The 16,588-nt window shown below is 38.0% G+C and overlaps 1 protein-coding gene across 4 annotated transcripts in view; it reads left to right on the top strand.

Moving 5' to 3' along the window:
- LOC124593729 (ankyrin repeat and fibronectin type-III domain-containing protein 1) overlaps positions 1 to 16,588 on the top strand; it is a 720,649-nt gene that overhangs the window by 661,390 nt on the left and 42,671 nt on the right. For all 4 annotated transcript variants that reach the window (XM_047132056.1, XM_047132055.1, XM_047132054.1 and 1 more), the window contains 3 exons: positions 4,998 to 5,210; positions 5,469 to 5,635; positions 6,669 to 6,887. In XM_047132056.1, the coding sequence (XP_046988012.1) occupies positions 4,998 to 5,210; positions 5,469 to 5,635; positions 6,669 to 6,887 (599 nt within the window). The remainder of the gene's footprint in view (positions 1 to 4,997; positions 5,211 to 5,468; positions 5,636 to 6,668; positions 6,888 to 16,588) is intronic.

The raw sequence follows: 16,588 nt of genomic DNA, 5'->3' as shown, positions 1-16,588 counted from the left end.
CAAATGAAAGTAGTGATATATCAAATGTATTTCAAATGGATGTTGTATACCATTACACATTGAGAGGTTAACCAATAGAAAGGATCGAGTTCCCTGTCTTCTTCCAAACATGATCCACAAACATTACCTGCAATTTTGCTAGAAGAATTAGACAAGCAAAAAATAAATGAGATTCCCCAAAAATTAAATGCACAAGCCTATTATGGGGCACTCTTTGTGGCTGGTTGTTCTGGTGGCATACACGCTGCTGTGAAAACTTTCTATCCTAACACAGAATATGTGCATTGCTGCACCAATCAAGTTAATTTTATAATGAGAAGGGTAGCATTAGTCAACCACAATGTGAAAATACTTTTTTCAGTTTGTGGGGAGTATATGCATTCTTCATAAACAGCCCACAGTGGACCATGATTCTTGATGTGGTGGTGAGAAAATGCTTGCCACGATCTTGCCCTACTAGGTGGAATATTCAGTCTCCATCCATAAACACAGTTTATGACTACATGGAAGACATCATTGAGTCTATGAATCATGTATTGGAAGGTGACTCTGTAACAAGAGAAACTATAATTTTCAGGCTCTTTGTCATAAAAAGTTATTTCCAGTTGTTGCTTTAATTATTGGTTGGAACTCATCGGTAAAGTTCTCATTGGTGAGCTACAGCATGGACAGCTTCGCCCATAAGACCATTTCAGCATTTTAAATAAATGTTATTAATGTCCGTGAAGAAATTGGCATCACCGGTGGTGATGAGTCTACTGGTTGCTCAATGAAGTTTCTCAGGCCATCTTGTAGCTTCATCATTGTTTCTTCCAGAAAAGTTTCCCTTGTACTGTTCTAAGTCTCCTGAAGGTATCTTAAAGGAAGTGTATTCAGTGGGCATGTTTTTGGATGAACAATCTTCTGTCTACCTAACACAAGAATTTAGATCATTGTTTGGTGCTATTAGTGAAGTGTAGTTTGTAGTAACCAACAACCTAGGGAAGATGTTCATTGAGTGTTCTAAACTGCTGAAGCTAATTCTTACAATACCCATAATGTAGGATGAAGAAGAGAGGTGCTTTTTAAGTATGAAAAGAATAAAATCATTCTTATCCATCTGTATTAGCCAGGAAACATTGTCAGCCTTGTTGATGCTTTCCACTGAAAGAAATCTCGTGCTGGCGATCGCAGACTTCAGTCAGTGTGTCACTGACAAGTTTGCATCAATAAAGAGCAAGAAGGCAAATTTTCAATACAAGTGAGGCAAGAATAAGTATATTCATAATGTATAATTTGTCTCTTATTCCCTATCTTTTAAACAATGAATGTATTTCATTTTACTAGGAATTTAGCTCATTTCATAACAATAACAGTTTTCCTAAGTAGTCCATAAGCTGTAGCACGCTCTTTGACGCAGATATTTTTCTGTCATGGATACGTATCTTAACTTTCTGCAGGATTGTAAACTGGATTTTAAAAATTGAATTTTGTGATCATACACCATGAATTCTAAGTGTGTTTACAATGAAGGTCAGGAAGACAGGTGCTGAGATAAAGAATTACTTTCGTGTAACCATGTCATATAAAAATAGAACATCGAAACTTCGGTGCAACACTCAACTTTACATACCTGTGGCAGGCACTGGCAGAAATCACAACATTGTTCCACTCACCCCTTCAGGTGGCAATTTTCCGGAAACAGGATCAGATTGACTCGATATATGAGGCACCCACTGTTCATCAATGTCTTGTATTTATTGTGCTTCTGCTCCTGGATGTTACCTTTACATTTCCTTAATTTATTAAATCACCCATATGGGACTGTGGGCCCACCTTGATACAAAACAGTTTTGTTATTTATTCCCAAACTAGTTTCAGTGAAAAAAATCACCATCATCAATGGATTCTTTGATTCTAAAACATGTAGAAATAGCGAACTTATAAAACATTATTACATATGTACTGTTTTGTTACAAATATTGTTTTCTGTGAATAATTTCATAATACATTATTTACTATATGTACAAGCATGGTTTTGTGATTGTTGCCACTGCTTCTGGCACTTTTTTCCCCATACATCATGTCATCTTCAACTGTGTGAATTGTTGTTAGTAAACAAATACAAGATGTGAACTTATGTATGTCAGTGTTATACAGTTGGTATTGTGGTAGTGTTGTGGATACAGTTTTGGTGTGTACTAGGTTGTTACATAGTTTGCCAGCCATGTATTCACATTTGTTGAATGCCTTGCAGCTACTTTTGGGCACACATAACAACCTAGTACACACCAAAACTGTATCCACAACACTACCACAATCCCAACTGCATAATGCTAACATACATAAGTGAATGTTTTGTATTTGTTTACCAACAGCCACTCACACAGTTGCAGATGACATGATGAACGCCAAGAAAAACGGCAACAAAAAATGCAGAAATATAATGAAAACAGTGGCAACCATTACAAAACCATACTGTGATATGGTATTATGTAATTATTCACAGAAAACAATATTTGGAAAGAAACAGTACACATGTAATAACGTTTCACAGTGTTTTACAAGGATGCTTATTCCTGCATGTTTTAGAATCAAAGAATCCAATGATGATGGCAGTATTTGTCACCGAAACTAGTTTGGCAATAAATAAATAAATAACAAAAGTTTTTTGCATAAAGACAGCCCACAATCCCATATTGTTCTCTTTTCATATGCAAACACAGACCAATGGAAGAGCTTCAAGATAAAACTAGTGTTATAGAATCATTTTTGCACTCCATTCTCTACCACAACATTTGCTGCATCACCTATGATGCCTTCATGTACAATGTTTGTTGTAACAAAAAATTTTGAAGTCAACAGTAGGGTCCAAAATAACTCAAGGTTTAACCAACAGATGCTGGCTGTCAGATACAATTCTAACTCACTTTTGACAGAAATGTTGGTTACAACATTGTTTGGGTGAATAATTCAAAAACAGAATCATAATTTTGTAAACAAAAATAATTTTTTTAAATTTTTACTTGTGAATTGCATAAAGATGCTATTATTCATAGTAAATTAAAATTATGTGTAAAAATACAAAATAAAACACTTTTTTATTTCTAGAGGCTGAACAGTAGTTTATTTTATTGATTTGGCCTTCTGAGGCCTACATGAAATAACTGATGTCTTCTTTCTTTTGTCTTTTTTTCTTTCCAGTAGTTTTTCATTCTTTCCCTACATTTTCTCTTCATTCTTACATCCATATTTTACATGTCTTTTTCTTTGTTTTCTGATAGGAATGCTTAAAACTACTTACTTCTGCTCTGAACTTTTTTGTTTTCTATTTCTTACTCCATTATTTCCATTTCCTGTGGACCTGGTTTAGCATCTTTGGGTTTTTTGGTAAAAAAAAGTTAAAATTCTTTTTGTTATTATTTTCTCATATAACCTTTTTAGGTTCCACAGAATATAGCTCTTCTTTTTGTCATTGTGTTTAATATACATTCTATTCCTCCACAAACTTATTTATTACTTCCTAATTTTCATTCCTCATTGCCACATTTTGTATCCAAGTTTTTTGTGATTATTTTCCTTTCCTTCTTTTCTATTTCACCTAACTGTTTGGCTGTATTTAACAGAAGAAATTCTGAAGAGTATAGGAATTCTGGTCTTAAGGCAGTATTGTAGTACCAGGCTTTTGATTTATGGATAAAGATTTTACTATACAAGTTTTTTGTTGATTGGAAAGCCACTTCTATTTTCCTTGTGCTTGCTAAGTTAGCTTCTTTGTCCAATGCATTTAGTCATATTATTAGATATTTAAATTTTGATCCTTTTTTTCTTCCAGAATTAATTTTAGTGTATTTCAGCACCTCTTTCATGTCTCTCCTATACTTTGTTTTTCAAATCATATGCATAAGACTTGCTTTTCCATCTGTCTCTTATAGAAGATTTATCTGCAGTGTTGAATCTTCTACAGATTCACATAAGATATCAAGCCAAACAATCAGTTCTCAGGTCATCCCTTTTCTACTAATTATGACTTTTTTTAAATTCCTTGTTCTATTCTCTTCCTCCATTCCCTGGCTGCTTTTTGTCATACACAACTGAACAGCAGTGAGGACACTCCACTGCCTTGTCTTACACTAAGTTTGATTTCAAAAACTTTGGGCGTTTCAACTAAAAATTTAATTTTGCTTTTTGTATTAGTTTGTTTGTCCTTTTGTGATTGCAACTGATTTGTTGTCAGTATGATTTTTTGAAGTCTACAAAGGTTATATGAAGTATTTTGGTTCTCTTTCGTCTGTACCTGATTATAAATATCAAATTTAAAATTTGTGCCACACAGGGTTGTTCTGTTGTTAATCTTCCTGGGTGCTTTCCCAATTGCTCATCTAGTTGGCTTTCCAGCCTGTTTTGTAATGTTTTTGAAAGAATTTTGTAATCACTTACAGGAGGAAAATTCCTCTGAAGTTGCTGGGACAGTTATATCTCTTTTTTTGTGGAGAGGATGCGTTAATACTGTTTTCCAGTCTTCTGGTATAGCTTCTGTTTAGCAGGTTTCTTTGAAAGACTTTTAATGACAATTTAACAGTCATTATTTTCATTTATATTAAGAGTGATTGACATAGACAGAATATACAAAATAATGCAAAATATACATGCTAAGATCTGAATACTGGGAAAAGATGTACACAAAAACTGTATGTTAACTACAAAGTAGGATCAATTCTGTAATATGTTTCATTTTTTCCTATAAACAGTAGAGCCATACAAAAAGACCTATAAATCAGAGAACCATGCTAAGGTACCATGGAACCTATTTCCACACCTGTCCTATTCAGAAGTGCACAAGCAGGATGCCTAAAAATGTGTCACAAGGCAGACAATAAATAAATAAAAGTGTGCTGCAGCCTCATGGAATATTAACCATTAAAATTACTGTTGTTCTATCACCACTCTTGCTTTTTATATGAGATGCATGCAATTGATGTGTTACATTCATCATTAATGGATGTTTTGTTTATCAGACAGCACTAAGTATACAAGACCTAGGACAACTGTACCACAAACCCATCCGTGATTCTCAGGGAACTTTGGTGATATCCACTGTCAACTATGTCCGTTCTCCAAAATCTGTATCAGTATTAAACTCAAGATGGTTGCCACTGAGTAAAGTTCAGAAAAAGTTAGCAACTCATGAAGAACCAAATGTAGGTGAACTGCTGATGGCATCTATACAGGTAAAGAAATAACTAGTTTTTAATGGCTTATTGATTCAACACATTGTGCATTACATATTTTACTGCTCTTCTTTTTTCATCATGCCTCACTAGATTACTTTATTATGTGGCTAATCCTTTTAGAGCTCTTTGGCTTAGTCGATATCTCCAAGACATTCTCTTTGGCCATGCTTTGGTAATGAGGTAGTAAAAATGCTTTATCTTTAAATTATTCATATTACCTATAGTTATTTTAACAAAACTTCTCTCTTTTTTCAGGAGCAGATCACATATCATCAGGTTAGCAGCATAAAGCTTAGTCGTGGATTATACCTTGGTTATTTGAAGATGAGAAGTTCTGTTGACCTGTTACAAGTTGTTGTGCCAACAAAAACACCAAATGTCTTACCACACTGTAAAATCAGGGATAATCCACATGTTTCATCGTGAGTATTTTAATACTTTACCTTTAATATTCTGCCCTTGCAGATGAGTTTAGTTTGGTGTTACACACTCACTTATCCTTTCTGAGATACGTAGACTCTCGTATTGGATATATTAAGAGAACTGTTGACATCTCAGTTTGATATTCAACCATAAGTAAAATGCACAGCCCAAAAATAAAAGTAAACAATATTCATCTCTTCATTCAAAATCTGATTTCAGGGAATTATTTGAACCGATGCATAAGTTTCAATGTTTAACCATACAAGAAGTTTAATTTATTAATTTTTTATTGTAAATGCCAGAAAATAGTTTGAAATTCACATACAGGACAAAGATGTGAGCAGTTATCAGCACATACAGTATTATGATAAAGTCAGAATTTTTCATCTTCAAACCAAGTTCTTCTAGAAAGCAGAATGATTGTCAAGATAGCTCTTCTGCATAGTCCAATCAATTTTATTTAAATTTTGAGTAGAACTGATAAATTCAATAGCCAAATGAACTATACCCTCTATTCAAATGTGTAATATACAACCTGGATGGCCTGAGAAATGAAACCTGTAGAGACAACATCTCCCTATATATTAAATTCATTGAACAGTGCATAGGTAGGTACACAATAAGTGTTTGAACATCATAGCACAAGTTTTGAATTTTAATTCTTATGCAAAAACAGCTAGAGAGACCAAGAGCTGAATGCAGTAAGCATGCTCAAAAGAATTTATGGAGAGCTGCATCAAATCAGTCTTCCAACTGAAGATGACAACAACAACAAAAGTAAAGTAGGGCTAATGAAATAATTCCAAGTGACAGGTAAACAGAAACAACTTGAAACATCAAAATTGCATCTAAAACAATTGCTTTGATTTTTTTTTACTAGATGGCATCTTCAGCAAATCAATCAAATGACTGTGAGTGGTTCACTGTAAACTATTTATAGCATTGTTTGAGTAAATTTAGTAATTAAAGAGTATATCTGTGTGTGTTTATGGTTTTAAACACTTTTAAATTATCAGCCATGGTTGTTTACAGGGAAGAGTGGGAGTGGCTCAAATATCAGAGCACAAGGCATAAAGCTCAAAGCTGTTGCTCAAGTGAGACAATGAGTGCAACATCAGGAGATGAAGGAACTGGAGATGAACAAGAGCAGGGTACTGAACAACAGAGGTATTTCGTTGAGCTTGTTGCTGCCACAGCAAGAAGACTATTTTCTTACATGGAGATTAGTACACAAGATGCTCTGGCACATAGGTGTGTTTTAAGGAACTTTAACATTTCTGTTACATGTTTTTATCAGCCACATATACTTCTTCATCTTCTACTTTCCTGTAGGCTGTATGCTAGAAATGTAATAGAGACCAACACACAAAGTGGGCTCCGGCACATGTTTCTTAAGTATTAATAATATATGTTGCATGATCTATTTTTGTAAGTTATGCAAGTAACTTTTGGCAATAGTCAAATATAAATATTAATAATATAAAAGTAACTGTAATTTATAAATATCTGGGGATATAGTGGTGTAGATATATAATTTTCAATTTTGGAGATGTGTTTGTGTGTACATAAAAATGTAAGTAATGACAGTATACAGCTACATAATGAATATGTTTCTTTTATTTTTCCATATGCTGAATCTTCCTATCATGACGTCAGTCACTAGCATAGTTAGTTAATGGGCCATAATAAATACAGCATCACTAAAAGCCTCCATATTCTGCATGTTAAGGCAAAGCATCTCACAGTGTGTTGTACAGCATTTAAATGATGCCATCATTGTGAGTCATCATGTGTCCCGGAAGCTGTATCGGGATGCTCAACATCTAAAATGTGATGGGCTGTGACTGCTCTAATGCTAGCCCATCTGTTACGGTCACATGACATTCTGCATACAAGTTCTGGTCAATCTAAAATTACTCTGAGGTTTATTGAGTTCGAATAACTATCGTACCTTGAGCTCTCTGAGAACTACGGGCTAAATCAGACTTACCTTTGTAAAGTGTATCACAAAATAAATAATATTAATAATATTATTCTTAAGGCTCTCCTGACATAATAGTTTTAAACATGGTTCTTGGGTTTACCATCTGATTATATTATTTTATTTCCACAATATTCCATAATAAAAACTGGACAGCTGCACCAGGTGGTGTAGTAATTCATTCAAAAATTGTAGAAACTGCATACACAAGTAAACATTGGATTCACACTGTCACAGAGGAACCTATAAACACTCGGAACCATTGATCTCCACACAAGCATTATCTACATCCCACTCACATAAACCTTATTTGAAAATATCAATAATACTCAGAAAGATGACACAACTTCCTAAAGTAGGCTGTGTTGTTTCTCGGGGTTTAATCTCCACACCAAATTTCATCAAAACTGGTTCAGCGGTTTAGTTGTCACAACGTAACAGACAGTGTTACTTCTGCATTTATTATAGTAATGTGGATTTATGGACCTGCTTCATCAAATGAAGCACATTGGTCGCCCAGTTCATGAAAAGTTTCGGTAGTGAATCAAGTGAAAGAGGATCATAACTTTGTAAATACTGTATTTCTTCTGGGCTTGGACAGCAGAGCTGCTTGCTAAATGTTATCAAGCAGATGTGACATATGTCTCCTTGGATGTATCTGTCACATATTGTCTACATGAACCGGGAAGTCTCCCATGTGGCAGTTTATTCTGATATCCATACAAAGCTGCTCATTCCAGTGACAAGCAGTTTCCGTAGGTCGCTTCTACTGTGGTCAATTATTGACCAAATTGTTGGCCAAACAAAAAAATAGAAGAGGAATTTTTGTCTGCTTATTCTACACATAAAGGGGCTGGCCAGTACTTACCTCAGCTCAGTACAGCCGATAGATACACATAAAACAGAACTGAAAATTTACATTCCTAGCTTTTGGAACTTTGTTCCTTCATCAGGGAGGAGAGAGGGGAAAAAAGGGGAAGAAGCGAAAGTGGATTCAGTTACTCACAACCCAGGTTATGAAGCAACAGGGAAAGGTAAACAGGGAGGGTAGCAAGGATGAAGGCATGGTTGTCAGAGGGAAGCCAAAGATATTCTACTGTAAGTACTGTGCCAGCTTCAAACCAAAGAGGATACATACAGAAGTAAAGAGGTATATAGTATAAAGATAAACACAACTATGTAGGATGAAAAGATGCGTGAATGGCTAAAGAGGAAAGGGAAAGAGGAGAAGACTGAAGAGAGAATGGGAGTGAGGTTGTTTAACGTAGGTTCAGTCCAGGGGGATGGCGGGATGAAAGGATGTGTTGGAGTGCAAGTTCCCATCTCCGCAGTTCAGAGGGACTGGTGTTGGGTGGGAGAAGCCAAATGGCACATACGGTGTAGCAGGTTCCTAGGTCCCTAGAATTATGCTGGAGGGCATGCTCCGCTACTGGGTATTGGGCATCTCCTAGGCGGACAGTTCGTCTGTGTCCATTCATGCGCTCAGCCAGTTTGGTTGTTGTCATGCCGATGTAAAAGGCTGTGCAGTGCAGGCATGTCAGTTGATAAATGACATGTGTAGTTTCACACGTAGCCCTGCCTTGAATTGTGTATGTTTTACCAGTAGCGGGGCTGGAGTAGGTGGTTGTGGGCGTATGCATGGGGCAGGTTTTGCAGCGGGGTCGGTTACAGGGGTAGGAACCGCTGGGTAGAGAAGGTAGTCTGGGAATATTGTAGGGTTTAACAAGGATGTTACGGAGGTTAGGGGGGCGACGAAAGGCCACTCTGGGTGGTGTGGGGAGAATTTTGTCAAGGGATGATCTCATTTCAGGGGTTGACTTGAGAAAGTCATATCCCTGGCGGAGTAATTTGTTGATGTTTTCGAGGCCAGGATAATATTGGGTGACAAGGGGGATACTTCTGTGTGGTCTGGGGGTAGGAACATTGTTGTTGGACGGGGAGGAATGTATTGCTCGGGAAATCTGTTTGTGGACAAGGTCTGCAGGATAGTTGCGGGAGAGGAAAGCACTGGTCAGGTTATTGGTGTAGTTGTTGAGGGATTCGTCACTGGAGCAGATACGTTTGCCACGAATACCTAGGCTGTAGGGAAGGGAGCATTTGATGTGGAAAGGATGGCAGCTATCAAAGTGAAGGTACTGTTGTTTGTTTGTGGGTTTGATATGGACATAGGTGTGGATGTGAGCTTCAACAAGATGAAGGTCAACATCCAGGAAGGTGGCTTGGGTTTTGGAGAAGGACCAGGTGAAATTCAGATTCGAAAAGGAGTTGAGGTTATGGAGGAAATTAAGGAGTGTTTCTTCACCATGAGTCCAGACCACAAAGATGTCATCTATAAACCTATACCAGGCCAGGGGAAGCAGCTGTTGGGTCTTCAGGAAAGCCTCCTCCATGCGGCCCATGAAGAGGTTGGCATAGGAGGGAGCCATCCTGGTTCCCATGGCCGTTCCCCTGATTTGTTTGTAGGTCTGGCCTTCAAAAGTGAAGTAATTATGGGTGAGGATGAAGTTGGTGAGTGTGATAAGGAACGAGGTTTTTGGAAGATCTTCAGGTGGGCGTTGGGAGAGGTAGTGCTCAAGGGCAGAGAGACCATGGGTATGTGGGATGTTTGTGTAAAGGGATGTAGCATCTATGGTGACAAGAAAGGTTTCAGGTGGGAGAGGAGTGGGAATGGATTTGAGGCGTTCTAGGAAGTGGTTTGTGTCTTTGATGTAGGATGGGAGTCTGCGGGTGATAGGTTGTAGGTGCTGGTCTACCAGAGCTGAGATACGTTCGGTTGGGGATTTGAAGCCAGCTACAATGGGACGGCCAGGATGGTTCTCTTTGTGGATTTTGGGTAATAGGTAGAAGGTAGGGGTACGTGGCTCAGGTGGAGTGAGTAAGTCTATGGAAGCCGTTGTGAGGCCTTGTGAGGGACCTTGGATTTTTAGGATTTTTTGCAGCTCAGTCTGGATGGAGGGAATGGGATCCTGGGTAACAGCTTTGTAGGTTGCGGTGTCAGAGAGTTGACGCAGTCCTTCTGCCACATACTCCACATGGTCAAGTACGACAGTTGTGGAGCCTTTATCCGCCGGGAGGATGACAATAGAGTGGTCTATTTTCAGCTCTTTAATGGCACGGGATTCAGCTGGGGTGATGTTGGGGGTTGTCGGGATGTTCTTCAAGAAGGACTTCCTCCCTGTCCAACAACAATGTTCCTACCCCCAGACCACACAGAAGTATCCCCCTTGTCACCCAATATTATCCTGGCCTCGAAAACATCAACAAATTACTCCGCCAGGGATATGACTTTCTCAAGTCAACCCCTGAAATGAGATCATCCCTTGACAAAATTCTCCCCACACCACCCAGAGTGGCCTTTCGTCGCCCCCCTAACCTCCGTAACATCCTTGTTAAACCCTACAATATTCCCAGACTACCTTCTCTACCCAGCGGTTCCTACCCCTGTAACCGACCCCGCTGCAAAACCTGCCCCATGCATACGCCCACAACCACCTACTCCAGCCCCGCTACTGGTAAAACATACACAATTCAAGGCAGGGCTACGTGTGAAACTACACATGTCATTTATCAACTGACATGCCTGCACTGCACAGCCTTTTACATCGGCATGACAACAACCAAACTGGCTGAGCGCATGAATGGACACAGACGAACTGTCCGCCTAGGAGATGCCCAATACCCAGTAGCGGAGCATGCCCTCCAGCATAATTCTAGGGACCTAGGAACCTGCTACACCGTATGTGCCATTTGGCTTCTCCCACCCAACACCAGTCCCTCTGAACTGCGGAGATGGGAACTTGCACTCCAACACATCCTTTCATCCCGCCATCCCCCTGGACTGAACCTACATTAAACAACCTCACTCCCATTCACTCTTCAGTCTTCTCCTCTTTCCCTTTCCTCTTTAGCCATTCACGCATCTTTTCATCCTACATAGTTGTGTTTATCTTTATACTATATACCTCTTTACTTCTGTATGCATCCTCTTTGGTTTGAAGCTGGCACAGTACTTACAGTAGAATATCTTTGGCTTCCCTCTGACAACCATGCCTCCATCCTTGCTACCCTCCCTGTTTACCTTTCCCTGTTGCTTCATAACCTGGGTTGTGAGTAACTGAATCCACTTTCCCTTCTTCCCCTTTTTTCCCCTCTCTCCTCCCTGATGAAGGAACAAAGTTCCGAAAGCTAGGAATGTAAATTTTCAGTTCTGTTTTATGTGTATCTATCGGCTGTACTGAGCTGAGGTAAGTACTGGCCAGCCCCTCTATCTCTTTGTTAGTATTTGTTTCACATCTTATATGAGATTTTCCATTAATCATTTATATTCTACACATAATATTTCTGAATGTTCTGAAAAGTCACACTGTATTTAAACACCAAAGGAAGTACCAGTGCTGCTCATTGATCAGACAGTTATTTGTACATATATTAAAAATGCCATGAAAAACTGCATTTGTATTTAGTTATCAGTATTAATTTTAATGATAACAAGACTTGGGGTTGTACCACAGAACCACAGTGATAAATAATGAACTTGAAAACCTGAAGTAAATAATGAAATGTAAACACTAGTGTGGGGAACACAGTCACTGACCAATAGAAGAACTGTTGGACAATGAGAAGACTATGTAAGAAAGGTTTGATTACTATTTCTCAACCATAACACACAGACACAAATCAGTGTTGTTAGAGATACCTGTTGAATGTGCATCCTGTACGAGTGTTAATATAATGAACATGAGCTATAGACATCAATATCTTGTCTATGTTTTCCTAAGCACTTTTTCTGTGAGTATAATGGTTGTTTTTATGTCATACAGTTTCCATTTTTATAAACTTAAACTCCTCTTAGTGCTGAACTGATATTAGGTTGTAGGTTTTGTACAGTCCTGCAGATTGTTTTAAAAAGTAAGAGAGGTAATGGTGGTTCGGGGATGAAAAAAGGATAAGGGACAATGACACTACTCTTGCTTTGATTGGATCAATGAGACAAACTCAGTTACACAATTGTCATACACTGTGTATTAGAGAGAGATAGAAAGAAAGAGAGAGAGAGAGAGAGAGAGGAGGGATGGGAGGTATGTCATGGGAAGAATATTAATAACTCATAAATTATTGCAAGGAGCTGAACATAATTTTTCACAAAATTAAATTATATATTTTATTATTAATTACTGTAGTTGATATTGTGGTAGTGGTGGAGACATGATATAACATGACCAGTTTTCTGGCTGATAGAAATGAAAGAATATGGCTGATAGATGTCCACTGCACTGATGATGTGCAGTTTTCCTGTAATGTGAGTATGCACAAAAAAGAAAGAAATGTCAGCTACAAGACTTCACTGTTGACTCATCTAAATTAGATGTACTTTTTGTTCCAATAGAACCATAGTGAGGAGATCCTCCAGGATGCAGAACATGTCAGAAAATAGGAACACAAATAAATATGTACAAAGGAAAACAAATATGTTAATTTACCTTCCTTAGATCACAAGTGAAATGGTCCTCTTGAATGTGGAGGTGGCAGCAAGCTTGTCACAAACCATGTAAATGTTCAGTACACTAAGTTTCATGTGATACAAGGACTGTTGGACTGTTGTAACCATGCATCATCAAATAAAAATTTCATTTTACATTTATTTACAATGATCACATCCCTGCAGTGAATTTGTACAGAGGTCAGATTGTATGTAACACTTGCATTATTACTAACGTACATGTATCAGTTGATTCTGTTAAGAAACTCTTCAATGGAGTTGAAGGAGTTGGCTACAAATAAATCCCTTAGGCTCCTCTTAATGTGAAATTTGTCATTTGTTAAACTTTTTATGGCTGCTGACAAGTTATTGAAAATGTGTGTTTCTGAATAATGAAAACCTTTGTGGACTGAAGTAAGTGACTCTAAATCTTTGATAAGATTATTTTTATTTTGATTCAATAAAGTGAGCTATTGGTTTGAAAAAGAGACATATAAATTTTATTAAGGAATAAATATAATGGAGTAGTTTGTATCCATACTACTATAAAAAGGCCTGTGCAGGATGTTCTTGAGTTCATATCACAAATAATTCACGTTACATGTTTTTGCACTTGCAAAACTTGAGCTTAGCTTGGTGATTTACCTCGAAAAATAATCCTGAATTACATGATGGATTGAAAGTAACCAATTAAATTTGGACAGATAAAAAATTACTATTCTGTCATCATCTTTGCCTGAGTTACTCTGTTTCTGCATCAAGTAAATGTGATTCAGTTACTATAATCACAAGTAAGCTTTTGTTTTGCTGGTGCTGCACAATGTGATCTTGGATGTTCTTTATACGCGGGACATTCAATAAATTATGCAACACATTTTTTTCTTGGCCAGCTTCAGTTGAAAAAATGCAGAATTTGTCATGGGACATCAAGGAATATTCTCACTTCAGCCCCTGTAGTTTCATGAAGTTCTGATAGGTGATGGCACTACATGTAGCCTTCAAAATGACGCCTATAACAGAGGTGTGTTCCAAGCAGAGGGCTTTCATTAACTTTCTTTTGGCAGAAAACCAGAGCATTGCAGATATTTATAGATACTTTCAGAATATCTACGGAGATTCAGCAGTGAACAGGAGCACAGTGAGTCATTGGGAGAGGTGCCTGTAATTGCCTCAACCAGGTCGTGCCAACCTATCCGATCTCCTGCGTGCCAGCCGGCTACACACAACTGTGACTTCTGCAATCTTGGAACATGTGGGCACTTTCATTCGAGTTGATCAGGGGATCACAGTAAAACACCTTTCCACAATCTGTACATCTCCGTTGGTAGTACTGACACATTCGCATCATCCCCCCCCCCCCCTCCCCCCCTCTGTGTGCTCGCTGGGTTCCTCACTGCCTAACAGGACACCATCAAAAGCAATGCAGAATCACCTGTGTGTTGTTGCTTGCACATTACTAGGCTGATCATGACAGTTTTATGTTGTACATTGTCACAGGTGATGAAATATGGCTTCATCACTTTGAGCCAGAAACAAAACGGCAATCCATAGAGGAGCTCACAAAACTTTATTGGACTGTTCTTCCTCATCCACCCTACACTGCTGATCTATCACCTTCTGATTTCCATCTGTTGGACCCAATGAAGGATGCACTCTGCAGAAAGCAGTACATGGTTGATGGGTAGGTTACTGATGCAGCGAGACATTGGCTCTGGCGTCAACCAGTAGAGTGGCACCATGTAAGCCTGCGGGCCCTCCCAGTAAGATGGCATAAGGCCATCACTTTGAATCGGGACTATGTTGAAAAATAGAGTTTTGTAGTCAAAAGAGTGGGGAATAATACGGTGTATTGGAATTTAGAGTAAAACCAACCTGTTTATCTGTATATTTGCTATCATCTCTCTTACATTATTCTCATGATTTTTATGACAGAGGCAATAGAATTATTGCACATTCTTCCTCAAATACCAGTTCTGTAAATGTACTAAACGGGGATGACAAGAGCAATGTTATCTTTCTTTCCAAGTACTCCATTAATTCCACCAAAAATCTCTGCTTCACATTTGTGCTGGCTATAGTGGGCTGTTATAATCGTAATACAACATCTCTAAATTTGTCCAGTGTCTGTAATCATTCATAAACTGAAGAACCGCCATTGGAGCTGCAGTCCACAGTTATACATCTACATACCATCTTTGCTAACCACTGTGAAGTGCAGGGCAGTGGGTATTTAACATTGTACCATATTTTAGGAGTTCTTCCCATTTAAGGTACATATGGAAGTTGGAAAATCACTTGTTAAATACCTTTGTGAATGCAGCTGTTAGTCTGATTATATGTGATTCGCATTACAGTAGTACTGAATTTAAATTTGATGCACTCAACAAATTAATGTACCTTTTTATCTCCCCTTCTGCAAACTTCAGGTGTTCATTCACCCCTAGAAATTGAAATGATATGTTGGACTCCAGAAGTTTACAGCCAAACTTGTAGTTATTTGTGGGATGTATTCTAGTCTCTGTCTTCCTCTATGGTTTTTACCCTCTACAGTTCTTTCTAGTATCATGGAAGTTATTCCCAGATGTCTTAACAGATGTCCTACCATTCTGCCCCTTCTTCTGTCAGTGTTTTCCATTCCTTTCCTCTCTGATTCTGCACAGAACCTCATCATTCCTCACCATAGCAATCTACCTAATTTTCAAAATTCTTCTGAAGCACACATCTCAAATCCTTCAATTCTCTTCCATTCTGGTTTTCTTACAGTTCGTTTCATTACCATACAATCCTGTGCTCCAAATGTGCATTCTCTGAAATTTCTTCCTTAATTAAGATCTATTCTCGATGCTAGTAGACTTCCGTTCTTTTGGCCAGGAATACCCTTTTTGCCAATGCTAGTCTGCTTTTGATGTCCTCCTTGTCTGTTCGACATGGATTATTTTACTCCCTAGATAGCATAATTCCTGAACTTCATCTAGTTCATGACAATTAGTCCTAATGTTAAGTTTCTCGCTGTTCTCATTTCCACTACTTCTAATTACTTTCATCTTACTTCAGTTTACTCTCAATCCATATTCTGTTCTCAGTAGACTATTCATTCCATTCAGCAGATATTGTAATTCTTCTTCAGTTTCACTGAGGATAGCAATGTCATCAGTGAATCTTACCATTGATATCATTTCACCATGAATTTTAATTCTACTCTTGAACCTTTCTTTTATTTCCATCATTGCTTCTTCTGATGACAGGTGATAACTTTTTAAAAATCTGTCCCCTGATTAATCTGCATAGCATAATGTGATGCATCTCTACTTTTAAACTGGTAGTGACTTTTAATAAAAGTATTTTAACAGCCAGCGTGGAAGATTTTACTCACAATGCTGGGAGTATGAACTTCACTCATGACTGGTGCAGTCAGCTAAGTGAACTGTTATTTAACAGTATTATAACTGCCAAACTATTTTGGCAAACTAACACAAAAAGACAATGGGATAT

The sequence above is a fragment of the Schistocerca americana genome, chromosome 2 (assembly GCF_021461395.2).
Source record: "Schistocerca americana isolate TAMUIC-IGC-003095 chromosome 2, iqSchAmer2.1, whole genome shotgun sequence".
Classification (NCBI taxonomy): domain Eukaryota; kingdom Metazoa; phylum Arthropoda; class Insecta; order Orthoptera; family Acrididae; genus Schistocerca; species Schistocerca americana.
This window is presented reverse-complemented; position numbering and strand designations above follow the sequence as displayed.